Source organism: Chiroxiphia lanceolata, chromosome 1, assembly GCF_009829145.1.
Source record: "Chiroxiphia lanceolata isolate bChiLan1 chromosome 1, bChiLan1.pri, whole genome shotgun sequence".
Classification (NCBI taxonomy): Eukaryota; Metazoa; Chordata; class Aves; order Passeriformes; family Pipridae; genus Chiroxiphia; species Chiroxiphia lanceolata.
This window is the reverse complement of record NC_045637.1, coordinates 96,625,597-96,643,426: the sequence shown is the minus strand read 5'-3', so window position 1 is coordinate 96,643,426 and position 17,830 is coordinate 96,625,597. Positions and strand designations below refer to the sequence as shown.

At 40.7% G+C, this 17,830-nt stretch overlaps 1 protein-coding gene across 3 annotated transcripts in view; it reads right to left on the bottom strand.

The window, feature by feature from the left end:
* Positions 1-1,071: 1,071 nt before the first annotated feature.
* NFATC1 (nuclear factor of activated T cells 1) overlaps positions 1,072-17,830 on the bottom strand; it is a 111,286-nt gene continuing 94,527 nt past the window's right edge. For all 3 annotated transcript variants that reach the window (XM_032701594.1, XM_032701610.1, XM_032701602.1), the window contains one exon: positions 1,072-3,012. In XM_032701594.1, the coding sequence (XP_032557485.1) occupies positions 2,963-3,012 (50 nt within the window). In that variant the 3' untranslated portion in view covers positions 1,072-2,962. The remainder of the gene's footprint in view (positions 3,013-17,830) is intronic.

Sequence of the window (17,830 nt, the reverse complement as noted above, 5' to 3'; positions counted from 1 at the left end):
GCAAGCCATCCCCTTTCTGCCAGCCTATGGGCAGTCGTCCCTTTGCAGGGCTACCAAAGCCTCCAGCCTAACAAAAATGTCTTCTATCTACCACATTGAAGGCCAGAGATCCAAAGCCTACCCTTTGTAACCCACATATTTCAGAAATGGTTCCAGGGAGAGCAAAAGAAACTGCTGTCCAAGCATTATATACAGATGCAAGTACTTAGTTACATGATTAATAAGGCAGTTTGTTTCACCACTTAAAATTCATCCAGAGGGCTCTTTTTAAGAGTCAGAATCATCCCTGGCAAAGGTATTTTTGAACATACCTATTAAGACTATGATCCAAGTTCAGAGTGTTCTGGCTTTTTGGTTTTGCTTTGTTTTCAAAAAGGGTTGATGAAAACCATTTTCTTAAACTGACAGCAACAACCATAACACATGTACAGAAACAAGATAGCAGTCTCATACAGGAAATATTTCTGCTTTCATTTTTATTTTATGAATACATATACAAGAGATGCATAATTTTCCATTATCCAGGCTTAAAAGTAACAGGTTGGGGTCTGTCTTTTTCTTTTTTCCTTCCCAAAAATAGCTTAAAGAGGAAAATAAAAATAAGAATGAAGGAGGTGCAACATAGCCAAACCATACAGTTGAAAAGTTTGCTGAAATTACTGCTGAAACATGAACACGTGGAGGATGTGCCTCTGTGTGCGTGTATTGTCCTGTATGGTTAAAGCCTCACCCAAGGTATTTATGTATATGAATAAAAAAAATGCTTTGGCATAACCAGAGATTCCTCCATGCAGAGTTTATTGACATTTCTGAAATACTGAGAGAATTAAATCTGAGGATTATATCATATATAATTTTCTCTTCTTGGCAGCAATGTCTTTAAATGCAGTGGAGAAATGAAGAAGAGTCTGTTGACAAGAGACTTTACTTCCATTCTATTAGCAGAATGCAATCAGCTTCATAGAGAAGACATGGAGAGATAGATATATGTATATAATCTAAAAATGCTTATTTTTCATGAGAAAGGAAGATTTTCCAAGATAACATAAAATGAACCACTCTAAGACTAGCTTCCAGCAAAACATGTTGCTTTATTAGTTCTATTTTCTAGCTACAAGTCAAGCTGACATCTGTCAAGCTTTTAAATTTTTCATATGGCAGTCTATAAGAAACGTTTCATGCAACGTCTACAATGCTAAATACAGGGTAAATAACTGGGATTAAACAAGTGAGGAATACAGACTATCGTAAGGACCAATACAGCATATTATGTACATATAGCCATATTATATTCTCATGTCTTCACAGTAATGTGCAAATGTGACAAATATGGCTTTCGTTTTTTTCCCCCTAAAGAAAGTAAGACATAATTTTACAGAATAATGTTTTAAAACGCTTAGGAGGATTTCACTTTTTTGTGAAACCTGTTCAGTCTTCATTGCATCAGGGTTAAGGAGCCACCGCAGCTCGGGGGTGTACTTCAGGTGTATTTCCAGGAGGGGGCACAGATTCCTAAGGCACAATATTAACGTTAAACATTTTTAATTTAAAGTCATGCTATTTTAGTTTAGTTTTGTTTTTATTTTTTTTTTTGGTTATATGAAATAATAGGTTGCTACTAGTTATATAATAAGCAGTTGATTGTAAAAAATACAATGTTAAAGGCTACACTACATGCCTACCTGTAGCTCCAGAAATATTAGCTAATCTGAAAACACACTATACAGTGCCGCATATTAAACCTCGGTGGTTTTTTGGTAATATCCTTTTTCATACATGTAGCAGAGAGTTATAAGGCTTCTGCGGAATAATAACATTATAAATGAACAAATATTTTACACTCTTCCATAATGGTATTTACAGTTACTATAATTCATATTTCAACATTTGGTAAATAACATGTATCTTGTATGCATTCTTCTTGCCTATCTAAAGTGCTTACTTAAATGCGTGAGGAAAGAAAATGCATACCTGCTTTAGGTGCAACAAACCCTCAAAAAAAGTAGCTGAAATATCTGTTGTGGATTTGAAATGCATTCTCAGAAATTGAAATTATTGCTAAATTCAGTGCCCTTATCAGGCAATCATCTATATTATTTGTCATATATAAATATATGCATATATACTAGTATGTATGTACATGCATACACATTCATCTATCATGTAAAAGATAGATATCAATTTTTTGTCCATCAACCTTTTTTATTTTGTGCTATTCAACTCACTTGTGCTATGACAGAAGCTGGATAAAAATCAAAATCTTACCATGCTACTACTAACAACCCTATGATTCATTAGCACATAAGAAAGATAATATGCAAAAAAAAGCTGAGATGATGACGAATCAGGAGGCTTTTGAAATGCACTGAGAATAAGGCAATAGGCTGTACATTACAGCAGAGGAAAAGCTGAAGAAATTCTGGAATTCATAAACGTGTCTTACTGGAGTTGGGATTGCTCTCCCTACTCTGCTGCAGAGTTCTACTTTTTTTTCCAATATCACTCTCAGGAATTCAAGCTCTACAGTTTCTGCACCTACCAACACTTTTAATGGTAGCAAATTCAAAGCTTATTAAAAATGCCCTGATGCCACAACCTGGTAAAATAAGGCACTTCCAGGGCTGTATTCCAGCGGTGCCATGTCAAAAAGATCAGCACTGGGAAGAAGCTCTCAGATTTTGCTGAGTTTCCTAGTTTTGTCCCATGAAATGCGCCATCTTGGAGCGTACTCCCTCTTCTCTCTTTTGAGATGATTTTCTTTAAAAAAACTGTTTCATCAGTTGAAGCTGAGGAGCTACTTCTTTGTAAGCAAGAGGTAAATCTTCAGTTCCAGACATTCGGTAAGGTGGAAGGTCAGAGTGGTACCAGGCAACGTCTTCATTTTATTCGGTATCTCTCTACTTGAGCTGACACACCAGCCAAGTCAAAAAGTCTGTATTTCATGCTAAGCCCATATTGAAAGCTATGAATGGACATTGGTACTGGAAAGGTCATTCCTTATAATTTCATTTACTGCAAAGAGAGAAGACAAGAGAAAAGGAATCAATTAACATCCCACTGCTGCAGGTAGATCTCTTCAGTACATAGCCCTCCCGAACTCGCATTTGTTCCTTGACAGTTTCAGTACAGCTCTGAACAGTAAGTGTAACACCATGAGGTAGCTTGTACAGGCTGATCACAATGCAAAACCAACAGGATTAACCAAGGTTATTAACATGCTAAATACCATGTAAAACCAGCCACCACAAGAACAGCAGCATCCTGGATCCTTGACTGCATCAAACATACCTCACATTTCAAATCACTTACAGATAAAACATTTCATTTGCTCTAGAACTGGCTCAGAAATGTAAAACCAAGACAACAACAGAAGATCTTAGAATTATCTACTCCTTCCATAAAAAAAGCCATTTGGAAAGTATATTAGCCATGGTAGGTACTGGTGGCAGAAGGCTGCCAATCACCGAACCTGGCTATGTACAGCTGCAATGCCTATATAGAATACAACTTCACATGCTGATTTTTTCCACCGTGGGTTGATTTAGGAAAAAAAAAAACCAAACAAAAGAAGAGAGGAAACTGCTGCATGCTTGCCCATTCCCTGGAGCTGGTTACATGTTTAAATATATACCCTCCTTTCGTGGTGACCAACACACGTGGACATGCACGCTTCACTTCTATCCACACAAACAGACAAGAGGGATAAACAAAACTCTCGGCAAGAGTCAGAGGAAAGAATAAACAAGGTCTGCTATCTCAGCATCAGCCAGTCAGATTGCATCTCCACTGATAAAGTGTTTTTTTCCTTATTCACAAGTTCTTCTTTCAATCTTTTCCCCCTCCCCCGAAGATCATCAAGCAATACAGTTTCCCACACTCCAATTATGTCCATGTGATTTTTGGCAGATGGACAGGAAATGACTGAACCTGGCAAAGGTCATCGACAGTGGACTACACAACATCCCTTTTATTTCCACTCCACCTCCCTACAGCAACTGCCACCACCTGATTTACACAGAGATAGACAAAATGCCATCACTGCTTCTGAGTTTCCCTAACATTGCTGGGAGTGGGAAACACATGCCCACGTCATGGAAACACCATGGAAAAGCCTGCATTTTCCTTTCCTTGTGGGCTGCTGTTCACAGCAATCCAGATAACTTCATATGTTTACTGGAAAAGACCAAAGCCTGTCTAAAACCAACTTCCTGAACCAGTCAGTTGGGTTCTTTGGGTGTTGGGGTTTATGACTTGGTCAGTTTTTATGACTTGCTTTTTTGTTTTGTTTGTTGTTCTTGTTGTCATTTTGGTTTGGTTTTTTTTACGTGCAGACCTATTGCCCATATGTAATTAGTAATTGTAGCACATGAATCAGTCAATTTGTGTTACAGGTCCTGGTCATCAAAACCAGATATACCAATGGATATGCACACCATTCTTTGGAAAGGAAATATCAATTTCATCTGTAACTACCTATTTACAGAAGAAAACTAAGAGAAATGGAAATGAGCTGTGAAGACAAAGCAGTTCTTTTACTTGAGAGTTCCGAGGTGTTAATCTTCAATATTACCAAACAGCAAACACAAATTCAAACAGCAAGTCCTGCACTGTGGCAAAGACTACTCTGCATGCATCCAAACACAGCAAGAAGTGCCATCCTATTCACTTGTGTCAAGACTTTGTACAGCTTTTGGGACTGAGTCTTTGCCTTCAATGCAAACAGCAGAGTTCTGTGGGATGATTCTTCCATGATGCTTTTGTAAAGATAGTTTCTGTGATAAACTTCTCAAAGCAATATTGGGTATGCAGCAAAACCACATAGCAACCTTGGTGTTGAATGTGACAATGAAAAAAATCCTCATGTGGGCCAGGCAGTGTCATAGTTTTGCTAAATTACCCTCAAAGTTTCTGTTACAGTAAATAAAATCAAGATACTAGCAAGGCTATTGTCGCTCTTTGTATAGTTGGTTAGTGCTTAGAAACATTAAATAATGAATCTTTATGGTGCTTCTGTAAAATGTGAACATAAATATCACGGGTATCTCACAGATGGGGACAGGGAAGTGGAAACATGAAGGACCTCCCCATCTCAGGATTAGCACTAAGGCATCTTGAATCTCAGACTAATGCTACAACATGTGCTTGATTCTTTCAGTAAAACTTTCAAAAGCAAGAGCCTGCCCATGCTTTCCGCTATTAGAGCATCTGGTAAAGATATTTTGGAAGCAACTTGATGACATGAGAGTCTAAGAGCCACAGGTTCATCTCCAAAATCATCTTAGAAACTCACAGGCTGCCCTTTCCAATCACGCTAGGTACCCTCAGCTGATCCTCTGTCACTCAAGTGCTCTAGGACACATGACTTATCCTAGATATGACGTGACTTTTCCTTTCAGCTGAGAGCCCACCTGCCTTGGCTCAGGCCATGAGACCATGACACTCCTTCAGTCACACTCTCTCCAACTCTCAGCAGCCAAATCAGTCTGTCTCCAGCTGAAGTCACTTGTAATTTTGTTATCGGCTTATACCACTTTATTTCTTGTTTTTATTATATATAGAATATACATAATATATAAATATTATATATTATATATAATATTTATTATATTTTATTATATTTATTTATTTTAAAATATATTTCTATTTTTTTTATACACACACACACACACATATATATAACTTTCTCAACAAAGGTGGATTTCTGCTACCTTGATGAGTAAGTCTGGTGTCCTGTAACAACATTTGACAGCTGTTCAACAACAGTCACTAGACAATCTTTGCACGGACTTGGGAGACAACAGAACCTCAACCCAAGCATACCCATTGCCACTGGATCTCACAATCAAAAACACCAAGAGGACATTCAACGCCTCTCTCATCCACAGTGGTACATGGACAGCATGGCTCAGACATGGGCCTCTTTATTTCACTGTTGCTTGTTCCCTTTTAGCCATCGCAATGTTAAAAATGCAAAAAATTCCCAATAATGCAGTGGAAAAAACCTGCAGAGGGACAAGGGTGCACGCAAAAGGCCCAGGTGGGGCAATACGTGATCTGGCAGCGCAGCCGATCTTGCAGAGAGCACTAAACGCGAGAGCTGAAAGGGGAAGTGTGCTGAGAGCGGGCTTTCCCTCACTGCCCACCAAGGCACCTGACGCTGGAAGGAAAACCCTCTGGTGGGTGGGAACAGGGGAAAACCAGGAGGCAAGTGCACATGAAGTGGGCTGGGTGATGCTTGCTGGGCTCAGCTAGAAGGATGCTCCCTGCCACCTCCAACTGCATGGTTCAGCACTCCCATGAAGGATCTCTCAACATTTCTTATTTTTAATTTCTGGAAAATTTTCTTCTTTTAATACTCCAAAACATATTAGTATTTTTCTTGCATGTTAGGAAATGTTTTATTTTGCATCAAATGGAATGTCTTGGAATGTTTTGTTTGACCCCAAGCTGATTTTTTTTTCTTTTCTTTTCTTAGGAAAACATTAATATTCTCATTGTAGGTTGACCCAAGATTGTCCTTCCCAACAGCAACTCAAACATTCTGTTACTGAAGTATGGTTCTGCTAATGCATCATCTTTGTGATGCCCATCCACACTAGTGTCAAAACTACCGCAATGGCCAGTAGTCAGTTCTTTGGGAAAGAGCTTAGGAACCAGTACACCTCCGGTGATGCTTTCTCTGGTACACCTTTATTCTGCTGGGGGTCTTCGTGAGCCAGAGGAGGTCTGCATTCTTGTTTCTAGTGAACTTTGATGAACTTTCTTTCATGAAGTTTTCTAATAACCTTCTGAACTTGTTTTGGTCTTTAAGGTTTCCTATAGCAAAGGCTTCCACAGTTTATGGGTGGAAAAAGTGGACGGTGGAAAAAGTATGGTGTTTTTTTTGTTTTAAATTTGTTTCTTGTTAATTTATTTTATGTGTCACGTGAATGAGCTGACTGTTCCCTGTTCACTATCTCCTTCCCCTTGGTATCCTCAGGGCTCCACTTGGTCCTGTAGGACCACTGGAGAACTTCCCAGAGAAGCAAGATAAACTGTTTGTGCAGATAAAAATAACCAGCATTTTTCTCTTAGTTTTCACCTTTCTAACAAAATATTTATTATATACTTAAGGAGATTTGGCTGTTTGCTGTCTTGAATGCTCAAGTTCTGACTTCTAAACCTGTTACTATTACAAGAAGATTGTGTGTGTTCCACAGAACAGCATTATTCAATGCAAGCAGTATTTTGGCCTGGGTTTGAGTTTCATTCCTAAAGCAAATGCTGTTCTTTGACTCTGCTGCTGCTTGGATATGCATCCATTCATCTCTATAGTACCATTCCAGGAGTAGCTGGGTTTTGAATAAGCACAGCATTCTTCAAAGGAAGGTTGCAAAGCCTCTACACTCATTTTTAAAACAACATAACCTGAGTACTTGAAAAGACCCATTTTATAAACAGGACAGATGAGATCCAACTAATTACCTGGCTTGTTGTAGACCCTACATACAGCTTAGCAGCAGATCTGGAATAGCATGCAAGATGTTTAATCTTCAATGCCTAGAGTAGCACAACACTTCCCCTACAGCAATAGGTCGATCCCTATCAGATCAAACAGCTGAGTACTAAAATTTGCAGTGCCTTTGTCATCAGATTTTTTTTTTCACTGTTTTTCTGCTGGCTTTGGGGTGGGAGGCCACTGTCGCTTTCATAGCTAACACCTACAGTTCCCCACAATGCCTTCTCTCAACTGGTATTTTCCATTGTCATGTTCAGCTTTTCCACTGACAGAAAAGTCAAAAAATAATAATGCTGAGAAATGCAGGTAACACGTGACCTCTCTACCTGTCAAGGCTTCTGAAAGAGGAACCTTTCCTTTGCTAAACAGCAGATGCCACGGTAGCAGGATGTGGTGAGCTGTTACACCACATTTTAGTTTAATATGTAGTTTTTTTCTCCTTGTATTTAATTTTGCTTTGAAATGCCCTTGCGATGGAATCTTTTGCCTTACTAATTAGCAAAATCAGTGTCTTACTGATGCAACAGTTTGGGTTTCTGCACGGAACAGGACAACCAGATATATCTGAACAAATGTGGGTTCCATATATAGATGTGAACTTCATAGGAAATGGAATATTTTTAACATTTAGTGGCTGTACATGGATTCCATCAACTGGCAAAACTTTAAATTTCTGCAGATTTTGGCTTTTCTTGCATCCGACTACTAATATGGATAACAATGTGGCTTTATTATTTATATTTATTATTAATAAAATACCTGTTCTTCTAAGATAAAGTTCTGCTTTCCAGCTCAGAGACTGATCCCTCTCAGATCAAAGAAATTATAAGGTCAGTGGTGCAGAGAGTAGGGAGAGGGCACATGCATGGGGTTTCTCCAACTGGGGAGCTTTTGGGGGATACAAATAAGAGAGATTGGAAGACTTCATACTCCTAAAGATGAATGTTACCAAGAGTCTCAAAAAATGGAATGTGGATGAAAACCATGGTCAAACCCACAACTGTAAAGAACTGAGTCTACAGTTTTGTGGGGGAATGATATCAATTTGAAAACATCCCATCTCTGTTCACTTTGTAAGCAGTAACATTAAGTCTCCAGCTTCTGGCTGGGTTAAGCTGCTGTCTCCTCACACATCACATACCAAAGGCTGTGGAAGTCAAAGAGCATCCTTCCAATGACTTCAATCCACTTCAACAGGGGCCCAGAAAGGCTGAGCAGCAGAACTCTGGGCTGTATTTACTGCTGTGCCCCTTTACCACTGCACACTTCTCTTCCGCAAGAGAGCTTTGTGGGTCTCCACTCTGTAAGGGGTGTGATAGAGTTGAAGCAAAAGGGCACTGAGAGGTTATGCACTGAGCTGACACCACGTGATTCACACGTCCCCGTTCCCCTGTAAATAGCGATGGTTTCAGCTCAGTTCCTTCAGGATGGTTTTTTGTTTCCTTACCAATAGGAAGTGCCACATGGTATGTCCCAAGACATCAAGGCATTCAGGGTCACATCAAGTTTCTATCCACAGTTGACTAACCAACTTCATGTCCACCTGTGTCGGCTGGGGACCACTGCCTCTACCATGGAGCAGAACTGAAGACGGAGGTTGAGATGCCGTAACGCTCTCTTGACGAAAATGAACAAAAGCAACCTGCTCTGACTGGTTCACATGGCTTGGAAAATACAAGTAATACCAGCTGCACCTTTCAAGCTACATGTGTGGAAAGCCTGTGGTAAACTATGCTCAGATTTGGTCGTGTCCGGGCAATAACACTTCATCTTTCAGATAAGTGTAACTGCTCAAGCAGTGCAGTGCCATGCTTGGATACTCTGTTTGGACCATGTTTGACATTGGTCAGACTGCACACCTTCTGTGTCACAACCTCCAGAAGGTTTGTGGAAGCTTTGAGCAACCTCCAGAAAGAGTAGCAGTCCTGAAAGCAAAACTGCCTCGGTTTGGCTCATCATTTTTGCCTTCTGGCAGAATTCACTAGCTCAGGTCAAGACTTACATGGGTACAACTACAGTGATATCCAGGTCAGGGATCTTGCCACATAGCTCATTACACAGCGTGGATGTACCCACAAGTACTCTAAATTTCTGCTGTCACTATTCAACATATGAACAGAGACAGGGACACACAGCTCTGGAGCGAGCATATGAGTTTGATGCTGAATCCATGCTACCTATAGTAATGCTTTGTAGCATGATGTTCACTTTGCTGTGAACAAATTACTGCCCTGAGACTTTTTCACCAGCTATGATGGCATATCTTGCTCCATCAGGCTCTTGTATGCGCTTCATTTCAGATGAAATGCCATGTATTAGCCTCACTGAAGAGGAATTCAAAGTTGCAAGTGAATGCAGAGGAAGCAGAACAGTTGGAAAAAAATGTTTTTCTTATCTCCATGGTCAGATTTTATTTTAAGAGAAAAATTACTAAATATAGACACATATAGAGCAAGTTAAGAAATTAGGATCCTGGTATAAACTCCATCCCATGATTAAAATTCTACAGTTTTTATCAGAGTATCTACTTCCTCACTATTAATAGGCATCATTCCTTTCTGACATATAAAAACTGCAACAAACAACATAGAATTATGACTCAAATAACTGAAAAAAGTAGAGTTGTCTTTTTCAAAGCTAGTAAGTATTGTCCTATGAGTAAGATAAAACATCAGAAAATGGTGATACAAATTCCTGAGGTGCCAGACTGTAATGCAAAACTATAGACTGCATTAAAGCTTACTGAATTAAAAACCAAACAGAACAAGTCTCATGAAGCAATGGAAAATGTAACTTCACATGTTGCATAAAGAAGTCAGATCTTGTATTACCTCAGGTATCCTGGATGTGTTTAAACCTTAAACTTATTTTTGTCTGTTTAATCATAATAAGCCACCACCACAGGGCATGCTATTTTTGGAGACAGAGAATAGGACAGTGGAGCAAGTGAGTGACAACAACTAGCAGGTTTTAATAAAACATGATCCTCCCATAAGAACGTTGGCTTGGCGCGATGGATGGTATTGTTGTGCATGACAGCCATTAACATGGAGTCATTTTCCTACCTGCTTTACCCTCTGCCTTATTTAGCTCAATAACCCCAACTAACCCAAAATCTCCCACGGCGGCTGTGCTGAGGAGGACTAATGGGAAAGGTTCCTTGAAGTGTGATGACAGCACTGTGCAGCAGCTATTTAACTGGGGCTCTTGACTAGGTGCCCAGACTAAATGAGTCCCATCCTATCACTCCAAAACTCCTGGGTTTGGATTTTTTTTATCCTTCCCATATGTAGCCCTGGAAAAGTCCTGTGTCTCTTGCTCTGCAAAGACTTAGGGATGAATTCCCTGGCTGCTGGAAATTAATGCAGGAAATCAGCAGAGCCACAGTGATTCCCAACACACTGAGGTCTAAACTTTAGCTTATTTCTACCCTCAATCTGAGAGTGGCTGCACTGAACCTGATTTACACTTCTTACCAAAGAATCAGAGAGTCAAAAGGAATTTAAAGCAGCCCTCGCTGAAGCCAACCTTGCCTGGAGCGATGGGGATTTGGGCTGCGCAGAGGCTGCAGGATCTGCCCTGGTATGATGCAAGCCACGTTTGACACATGCATACACATACGTGTGAGGATAAGGCTGGGCAAAGGACAAATAAAACACATTTTAACCAAAAAGATGTGTTTACGTTCTTAAGAGCATCTGTAAGGGAAACAAAACAGACATATTTTATGTTTTACACAAAATTTCCACATGACAGACAAACTACACAAATGTTACCTAAGGCAGCCAAAACCTGAGGTCAGCACTGCTGGAAGCTTTGTGGGCACCAGCCAGGAAGGAGTAAGGAAGACCACGCATCGCTTTACCAGAGACACCAGAAATCTGCCTGTGCCATAAGCACTACAGTAATGCAAATTGATGCTGGTTAAGAGTTCTACTTTTCAGTCTAATGACCAACAGTGAAATAGTGCTTGTCAGACCCTGGTATTCAGAACTTATGAATTATGCCCTGAAGCATGATGAGACTGGATTCAAAACTGAAATAAATTTAAAGCAATTCTGCATTTGCCTATGTTTTAGCCTCCAGATGTCTCTGGCAGCATTTATTAAATCCTGAATATAACCAAAATGAAACTTCCTCTTTTTCCTTTTTACTCTCATATTCCTGATCCCATCCCTCAAGGTTTGCTGTACCTCACAACCAGTAGTCAGCTACAGGATGGACAACACTTGAGACATGAGGGCCTCAAAGCATCCTATGGTTAGAAGAGCAAGGTTAAAGCCCATATGATGACCCCAAGGGCTGGCAGCTCCCAATGTTTACAGGCAGTGAATGGGAGAGGGGAGTAAATCTGGACCATGTTGCAGAGCTCTGAGCCTGACACTGAAGGCTGCTATTTGGAGACTTCATACCCTGCCAAAGGAGCATCCCATGTGTACACATCCAGCCAAGCTCCAGTGATTTCTGTGGGCAGCTGACACCAACCTTTAGCATCTCACACAGCAATCTGTACCAGGCCAGGCCTTCCGCATAACACAGGAAGGGCTTTCTCCACATGCTGGAAAAATGACAGATTAGCTTTAGAAAAAAAATATTCTGGGGGTACAGGAGGGAAGAAAACAGAGCAAGAGAGGGTCCATAATCTCCATAGCATACTGATTTCAGAGTTTAAAAAAAAGCCAAATGAGACTGAATTTCTTTATCGATTATACAATTATTAATCTTTTTAGGAGCTTTCCCAACATTGCACATAATGAGCAATTCATCAAAGTATATTAGGTGCCACAGAAGTTGCATTTAATATAAAGGGGTCATTAAGTTTCTTGTAATTGCACATTACTGAAGCTTTCGTTAGTTCTAAATCAAATCAATAGGATGTGCACGTATGCTCTTTAATTGACTTTATGTAATAATAGTGTGGCCCCTAGTGATCATCTGGAATCCTCCAAAATGAGCCACCTTGCACTGCTGTTCATAAAAAAACAGCTCGTGTGCAGCTGGGCATATCAAATAAAGCAACGGAATAATGAATAGGGGAAAGACAAAAAGCACCTTGAGTCACACTGCAGTATTTGCTGAGTGCTCTTTTCTTTCCATGACAGAGAACAGCCAAGCGACTCAACTCTTCTTCTACTCAACCAGCTTCAAAGTCTGATGGACTTTAGCAGGAGTAACGTGGTCTCAACACTGGAAGTGTCATGGAAACAAGGTTAAAACAGGTTCTATCTGATCGGAGCGAGAAGGGTTTGGTTTTGGTTTAGTGTTTTTTTTTTTTAAATGGACCCTACTTGCCCTATTATCATCACCATCATCACCACCTCCTTCCTTTAAAAACCTTTTCATCAGCAAAGAGGGCACTGAAGCAGGAACAACACTAGGACATTGCTGCCTATACCATAGAATATGTGCCTATGAGCTGCTTCAGGAAGCGACCACTGTTGGGCCACATCCACACCTAGGATGTGGTGAAGGCTGAGCCTTGTTTGGTAACCTCTAATTCACAGGGTTTTTCCTCAGGCAGATAAAATGATGGTCATAAGATGACTCAGTGAGTGGCCGCATGCTGCTGGATGGAAGACAAAGGCTAGGTGGAGCTAATAAAATTTTTATGTGTTTGATAAGGGAAAAGAAATCCACCTATGAGCTTGCTGGGGACTAGGCTGGGAAAGGTCACACTAGCTGGAGGAAATCCTTAGGTGATGGAACACAGCTGCTAATCTTCAGCAGTGGGCACAGATGAAGGGCTGGCTCTGGGAATCTGAACTGGCAGCTGCAAACAGCCTGCAAAAAACCAGATGCAATAAAAAAAATCATGCAATAAATTTGCTTGTGGCATGATAACCTGGTCACCACCATAATGTGAGCTGCACGTAATGCCACAGGAGTTCATTTTAACCATGGCAGCATCTGTTGCTTGGAAGAACACTGCAGTTCAAAGAGGAATGCATGTCCTCTCTGCCACAGCTCCTTGGACAAGAGCACTGGCAGTGGTTAATGACATTCTTGCATTGGTTTTGCACCACACTAACTAGGTAAAGACCTTTTCATAACACAACTCTCATCCAGTTTGGCTGGGAAGGTTTGAACCAAAGGCTGATTTACTGGACTCACACTGGAGACATACCAATGCAACCTGGGCCATGGTGGGGAAACCACCAGGTGGGTGTTAGTAGGTGCTGTAACCAGTGCAGAGACGTGGATGTGAAAGCCACTGTGTCCAGACAGTTGCTGGACTCCAGTACTCCTCAGATACTAAAACTGCCTATAGCAAGCATCTCAAATTATAGCAGCTGGAAGAATACTCTTATTTGTACATGGTCCCAGTGCGACAGAGCTGCAAACACAGCAAAATGTCTCTTCCTCTTTTCCACTCTCCCACATGCTGTGTCTAGCTGCAGAACGGCTCAAGCTTAGGTTGGACTGACAGAACAATGTCAACAGTAAAACACCAGATACAGTTGCAAGAATTCCGTAAGAATCACAGCCAGGCTCTCGGGAAGACAAAACCTTCCTCCTTGCAGCTCAGTGCTTGACACAAGAACCCTGCTGAAGCTCAGCGCTCTTGACTAGAGATGAAATTTATTCCGCCTCAAGAATGAAGCCTGTAAACCTGCTGCCAGCACTAGAGAACAAGGAAAAAGGCACTTGAGAGCAGGCATGCAGCACTCATCTCTCAAACATACTTAAGGACCTGAAATTTTATTCAAAATGTTTGCATTACACTTCCCAAACAACCACTTGCAATGTGCAACAGGCTTCTTTTCTGCCTCTTTTGAGTACCTGGACTCCAAATCCCTTGCTTCTCAATAGCTGAGAAATGACAGGGTGCTTCCATGGCCCAGGCAGTGAATCTTGCAGCACATCCAAACTCTAGTACGAGTTGGCCTGGACTTTTGAGAGGTGCTCTGGGCAACAAAATGAGTGGAAGAACTTTAACAGTAATTCAAGAAGAGCTTTAAAAAATTTATTAATGCTACAATGAAGAAAACTGGCTGCTTATATGAGATTCAGCCAGGACAAGTCAGCCAATTCAGACCAGGAGGTGAATGCATGGAACCCAACACAAGGAGCTTTGGAAAATCCACACAACTACACATTGCTTGAAGGGGCAGGCAGCTCCCTGCTGCCCGGGGAGATCAGCCAGAACATGCAGACCCCAGGACCTAGCTGTGGGCATACAGATGTGCAATATCCTGCTCTATCTTCAGAAGCATCCTTGTGACAGGAGCAACCCAGCAAGGGTCAGCTCTTGCTGAAGATCCTGTCAGAGTCTTGCTGAAGACCCCGTAAACTCAATGCTTTTCAGGCTGAGGTTTTAGGGACATCAAAGACATTCCAATGATGGGATAAAAGAAAAAAACAAAGGTTTTGATGAAAGGCTGTGCAAGTTGATTGTTGTTTGCTCCACACAACAGTCCTTCTTGTGCAACCACACCTTCTGTAAAACATAGTTCCATGAAACAAATTATTATCTCCAGTAGCTTCCGTCTACACAAATTTCTGAAATACTTTCATTCCAAACTGTTTTGAGAGGAAACATTAAAAAGAATGGAAACCTGGCAATTAATCAGATGGAAACCTTTGTTTCCACTTTACAGAATAGGAAAAAAAGAAGAGAGAATTATAAAAAGAATACCCAACATTAATACTGAGTAGGGAAATGAAAGATAAGAAGAGGCCAGGAACTGGGAACACTGGTGCACTGCATGCATTTACCTGCATTTGGACGTGGTTCTAAAGGGTGGGTCAGATCTGTGTTCACCATTCTCATTCAAACCCACATAAACACCTAGCTAGGAGCTGGGTTTTGACAGATGAAAATTCTATTTTCTTTAAAAGTCACAAAACAAAAACCTTGAAAATTTTTTTTGAAGTATGGATGAAAGTCTCTCCTGGTCAAGACACAGAGCAAATATTTACAGGTGCTGGGGAGACACCATTTCCTCTCTTTAGGCTTCAACCCAGTGTCTGCTACATAATTTCATCCATTCAATGAATTTTTTTTTCCAGACATCTGCCAAGAGGAAATAACTTTGCTGTATTGGGAGTCTGGGAATCCTAGAAAACAATCTTAAATCCATAAAATAATTGAAGTGCAGTTTTACTGAGCTGTTCAGTTCGATTCTGATTTTTACTACAATGTCAACAAGAGTTTAATTTGTTTTAAAGTTTAGGTTCTTAAATCTGAGTGATATACGGTAGTTTACAGCTTGCTGGCAACAGCTACTGTGGAAAAAAAAATGAAAAGTGCATATAAAGGCAGTTCTAAGTTTGACATTGTGAAAGCAGGGAGCAGTGCCAAGAGCAGCAAACAGCATGGCTTTCCCAATCCTGGCTGGCTTTAGGGACTGCTTGCTATTGACATCAGTCGCTATGGGATACATTTCCCTGCTCTAACAAATCTCATCTGGAGCCTGTAATTAAAAAAGAAATGTCTCAAAGTGTAATTTCTTTCCCTAAAACATTTACAGATGTTAACTAGATTGCTAAGAGTGTGAGATGTCTGTGGGTGAACATCTTCCTCCTTATCTGCTGTGTCAAAGAGGAAGATTTCTTTACTAAAACCAATTCTAAAGGTAGTATCTTTGCTGTGTACATCTTTGTCTATGGGGATGGTAGTGTTTTTTTTCTAAACTGCTTGCCAAACTGAAAGGTTTGGAGGTGTTTTTATAATTTCTTATTTTTATCTTTTCTTTCAGAAGTCACCTCCAGAGTCAGTTTGATTTAAAAAGTACTCAAAGGGACTAAAAATGTCTTTCCTGAGCAGATTAAGAAGTATCCCATCTGAGTTGTAAAATTATAATAAAAATAATAGTCGTAGTAAAAAAAATAATAATAATAGTAGTAGTGATGTAAGTTTCCTGCTCCAGTGACTTTCCACCAGTGTCTTTGGCTGGCATCCTTTGTTAAGTGCTGCTAAAAGCATTTACAGGAGCCGCCGGACGACCAGGGAAGCTGATCTGCTTTAGGTGTGCACCAGACATGAGAGGGGAGAACGTGACAAAGGGATGGGTTTTTAGAAAAGCATGTCCCTTGGGAGACAAAAAGAAGTTTTCTTGGCTGTTGAGGGAAGGTGCTGGCCCCAGCTGTGCCTTGCCAGCAGCACGGAACACCGCTCCCAGCCAAGCACTCCCTGTCCACATGGCCATGTCGAGCAACTCCCCGGTACCCTGCAGGAGGTGATGGCTGAAACTCTCCTTCCTGACACACACAGCCCAGGGCCCTTCCCTCCGCCAACACCCTCTGTCTCCCTTTTCATTCTCTTTTTTTTCAACCAGCTTTGATTGGAGCCAGAGCCTGGAGTAAATCAGAGGAATTTCTAGATTTTTCTGAGTGCTATGAGCTCTTGCTGTTTTCCGGTACCTACTTCCTGCCATATCTAAAATAACAGCAGCTGCAGGGGCCTGATAGAGAAGAGCTCCAGGGGAGAAATTCTCACAAATGGGGTGGGAAAGAAAAAAAAAAAAAAAAAAAGACAGTTATTAGGGAGACGATAACACATAGAGCCAGCATCAGATTCATTGTTGGAGTTGATAGCACCACAGGCTGTGGATGTTGTTGTCAGAAGAAAACAAATCCTGTAAAATGACCATGAGAATGATAAGTCTCCATGTTTGCTGGGATAACAGAAGTAGCTTTACAGCACTTGTCCTATTGTATGGAGTATCGTGCCTCGATTAGCTAATGTCTCCGAGGGCCAGATAAGCAACGACGAATGTTCTGACCTAGAAGCTTTCATGCTTTCTCTTTGTCATGGCTATCTATGGAGGGCTGCAACAGAAATCTTTGCACACATAAAGAAGGCCTGCTCTTTTGGGAAAAACATCACAGAGAGTGGAAAATTGTTGAATTACCTTGTTTTCTGTGGAGAACGTATGGTGCAGTGTTGTCATTGTCTCATTACAGACCACACAAGTACAGCAAATCAAGACTTCCAAAATGGACATGGTGCATTCATGCAAAATATACTTATGTGCAAGAACACATTGAGATCTCTTTGAGACTCCTTGAAACTAACACAAATATTGCTTTAAATATCAGCACACCCCAACAACCAAAGTGAGGGTTCTTAAAATGCCACCAGTCAGTCACACTACTTGTACAGTACAGGCAGCATTTCAGATTATTGTATGTGCCATTAACCTTAACATAATAATGTAATAAAATCTTCCACAGTTACTTTGGGAACTATAAATTGTGTCTGCATCAACTTTTGGGCCCTGAAATTTCCACCCAATATTAGAGATTTTCAACATAGGACTTTCTAAAAGAGCATTAAGTGATTGTGAGATGAAGGTTATCATGATTGTGAGTTGGAGCTTGATCCGAAGA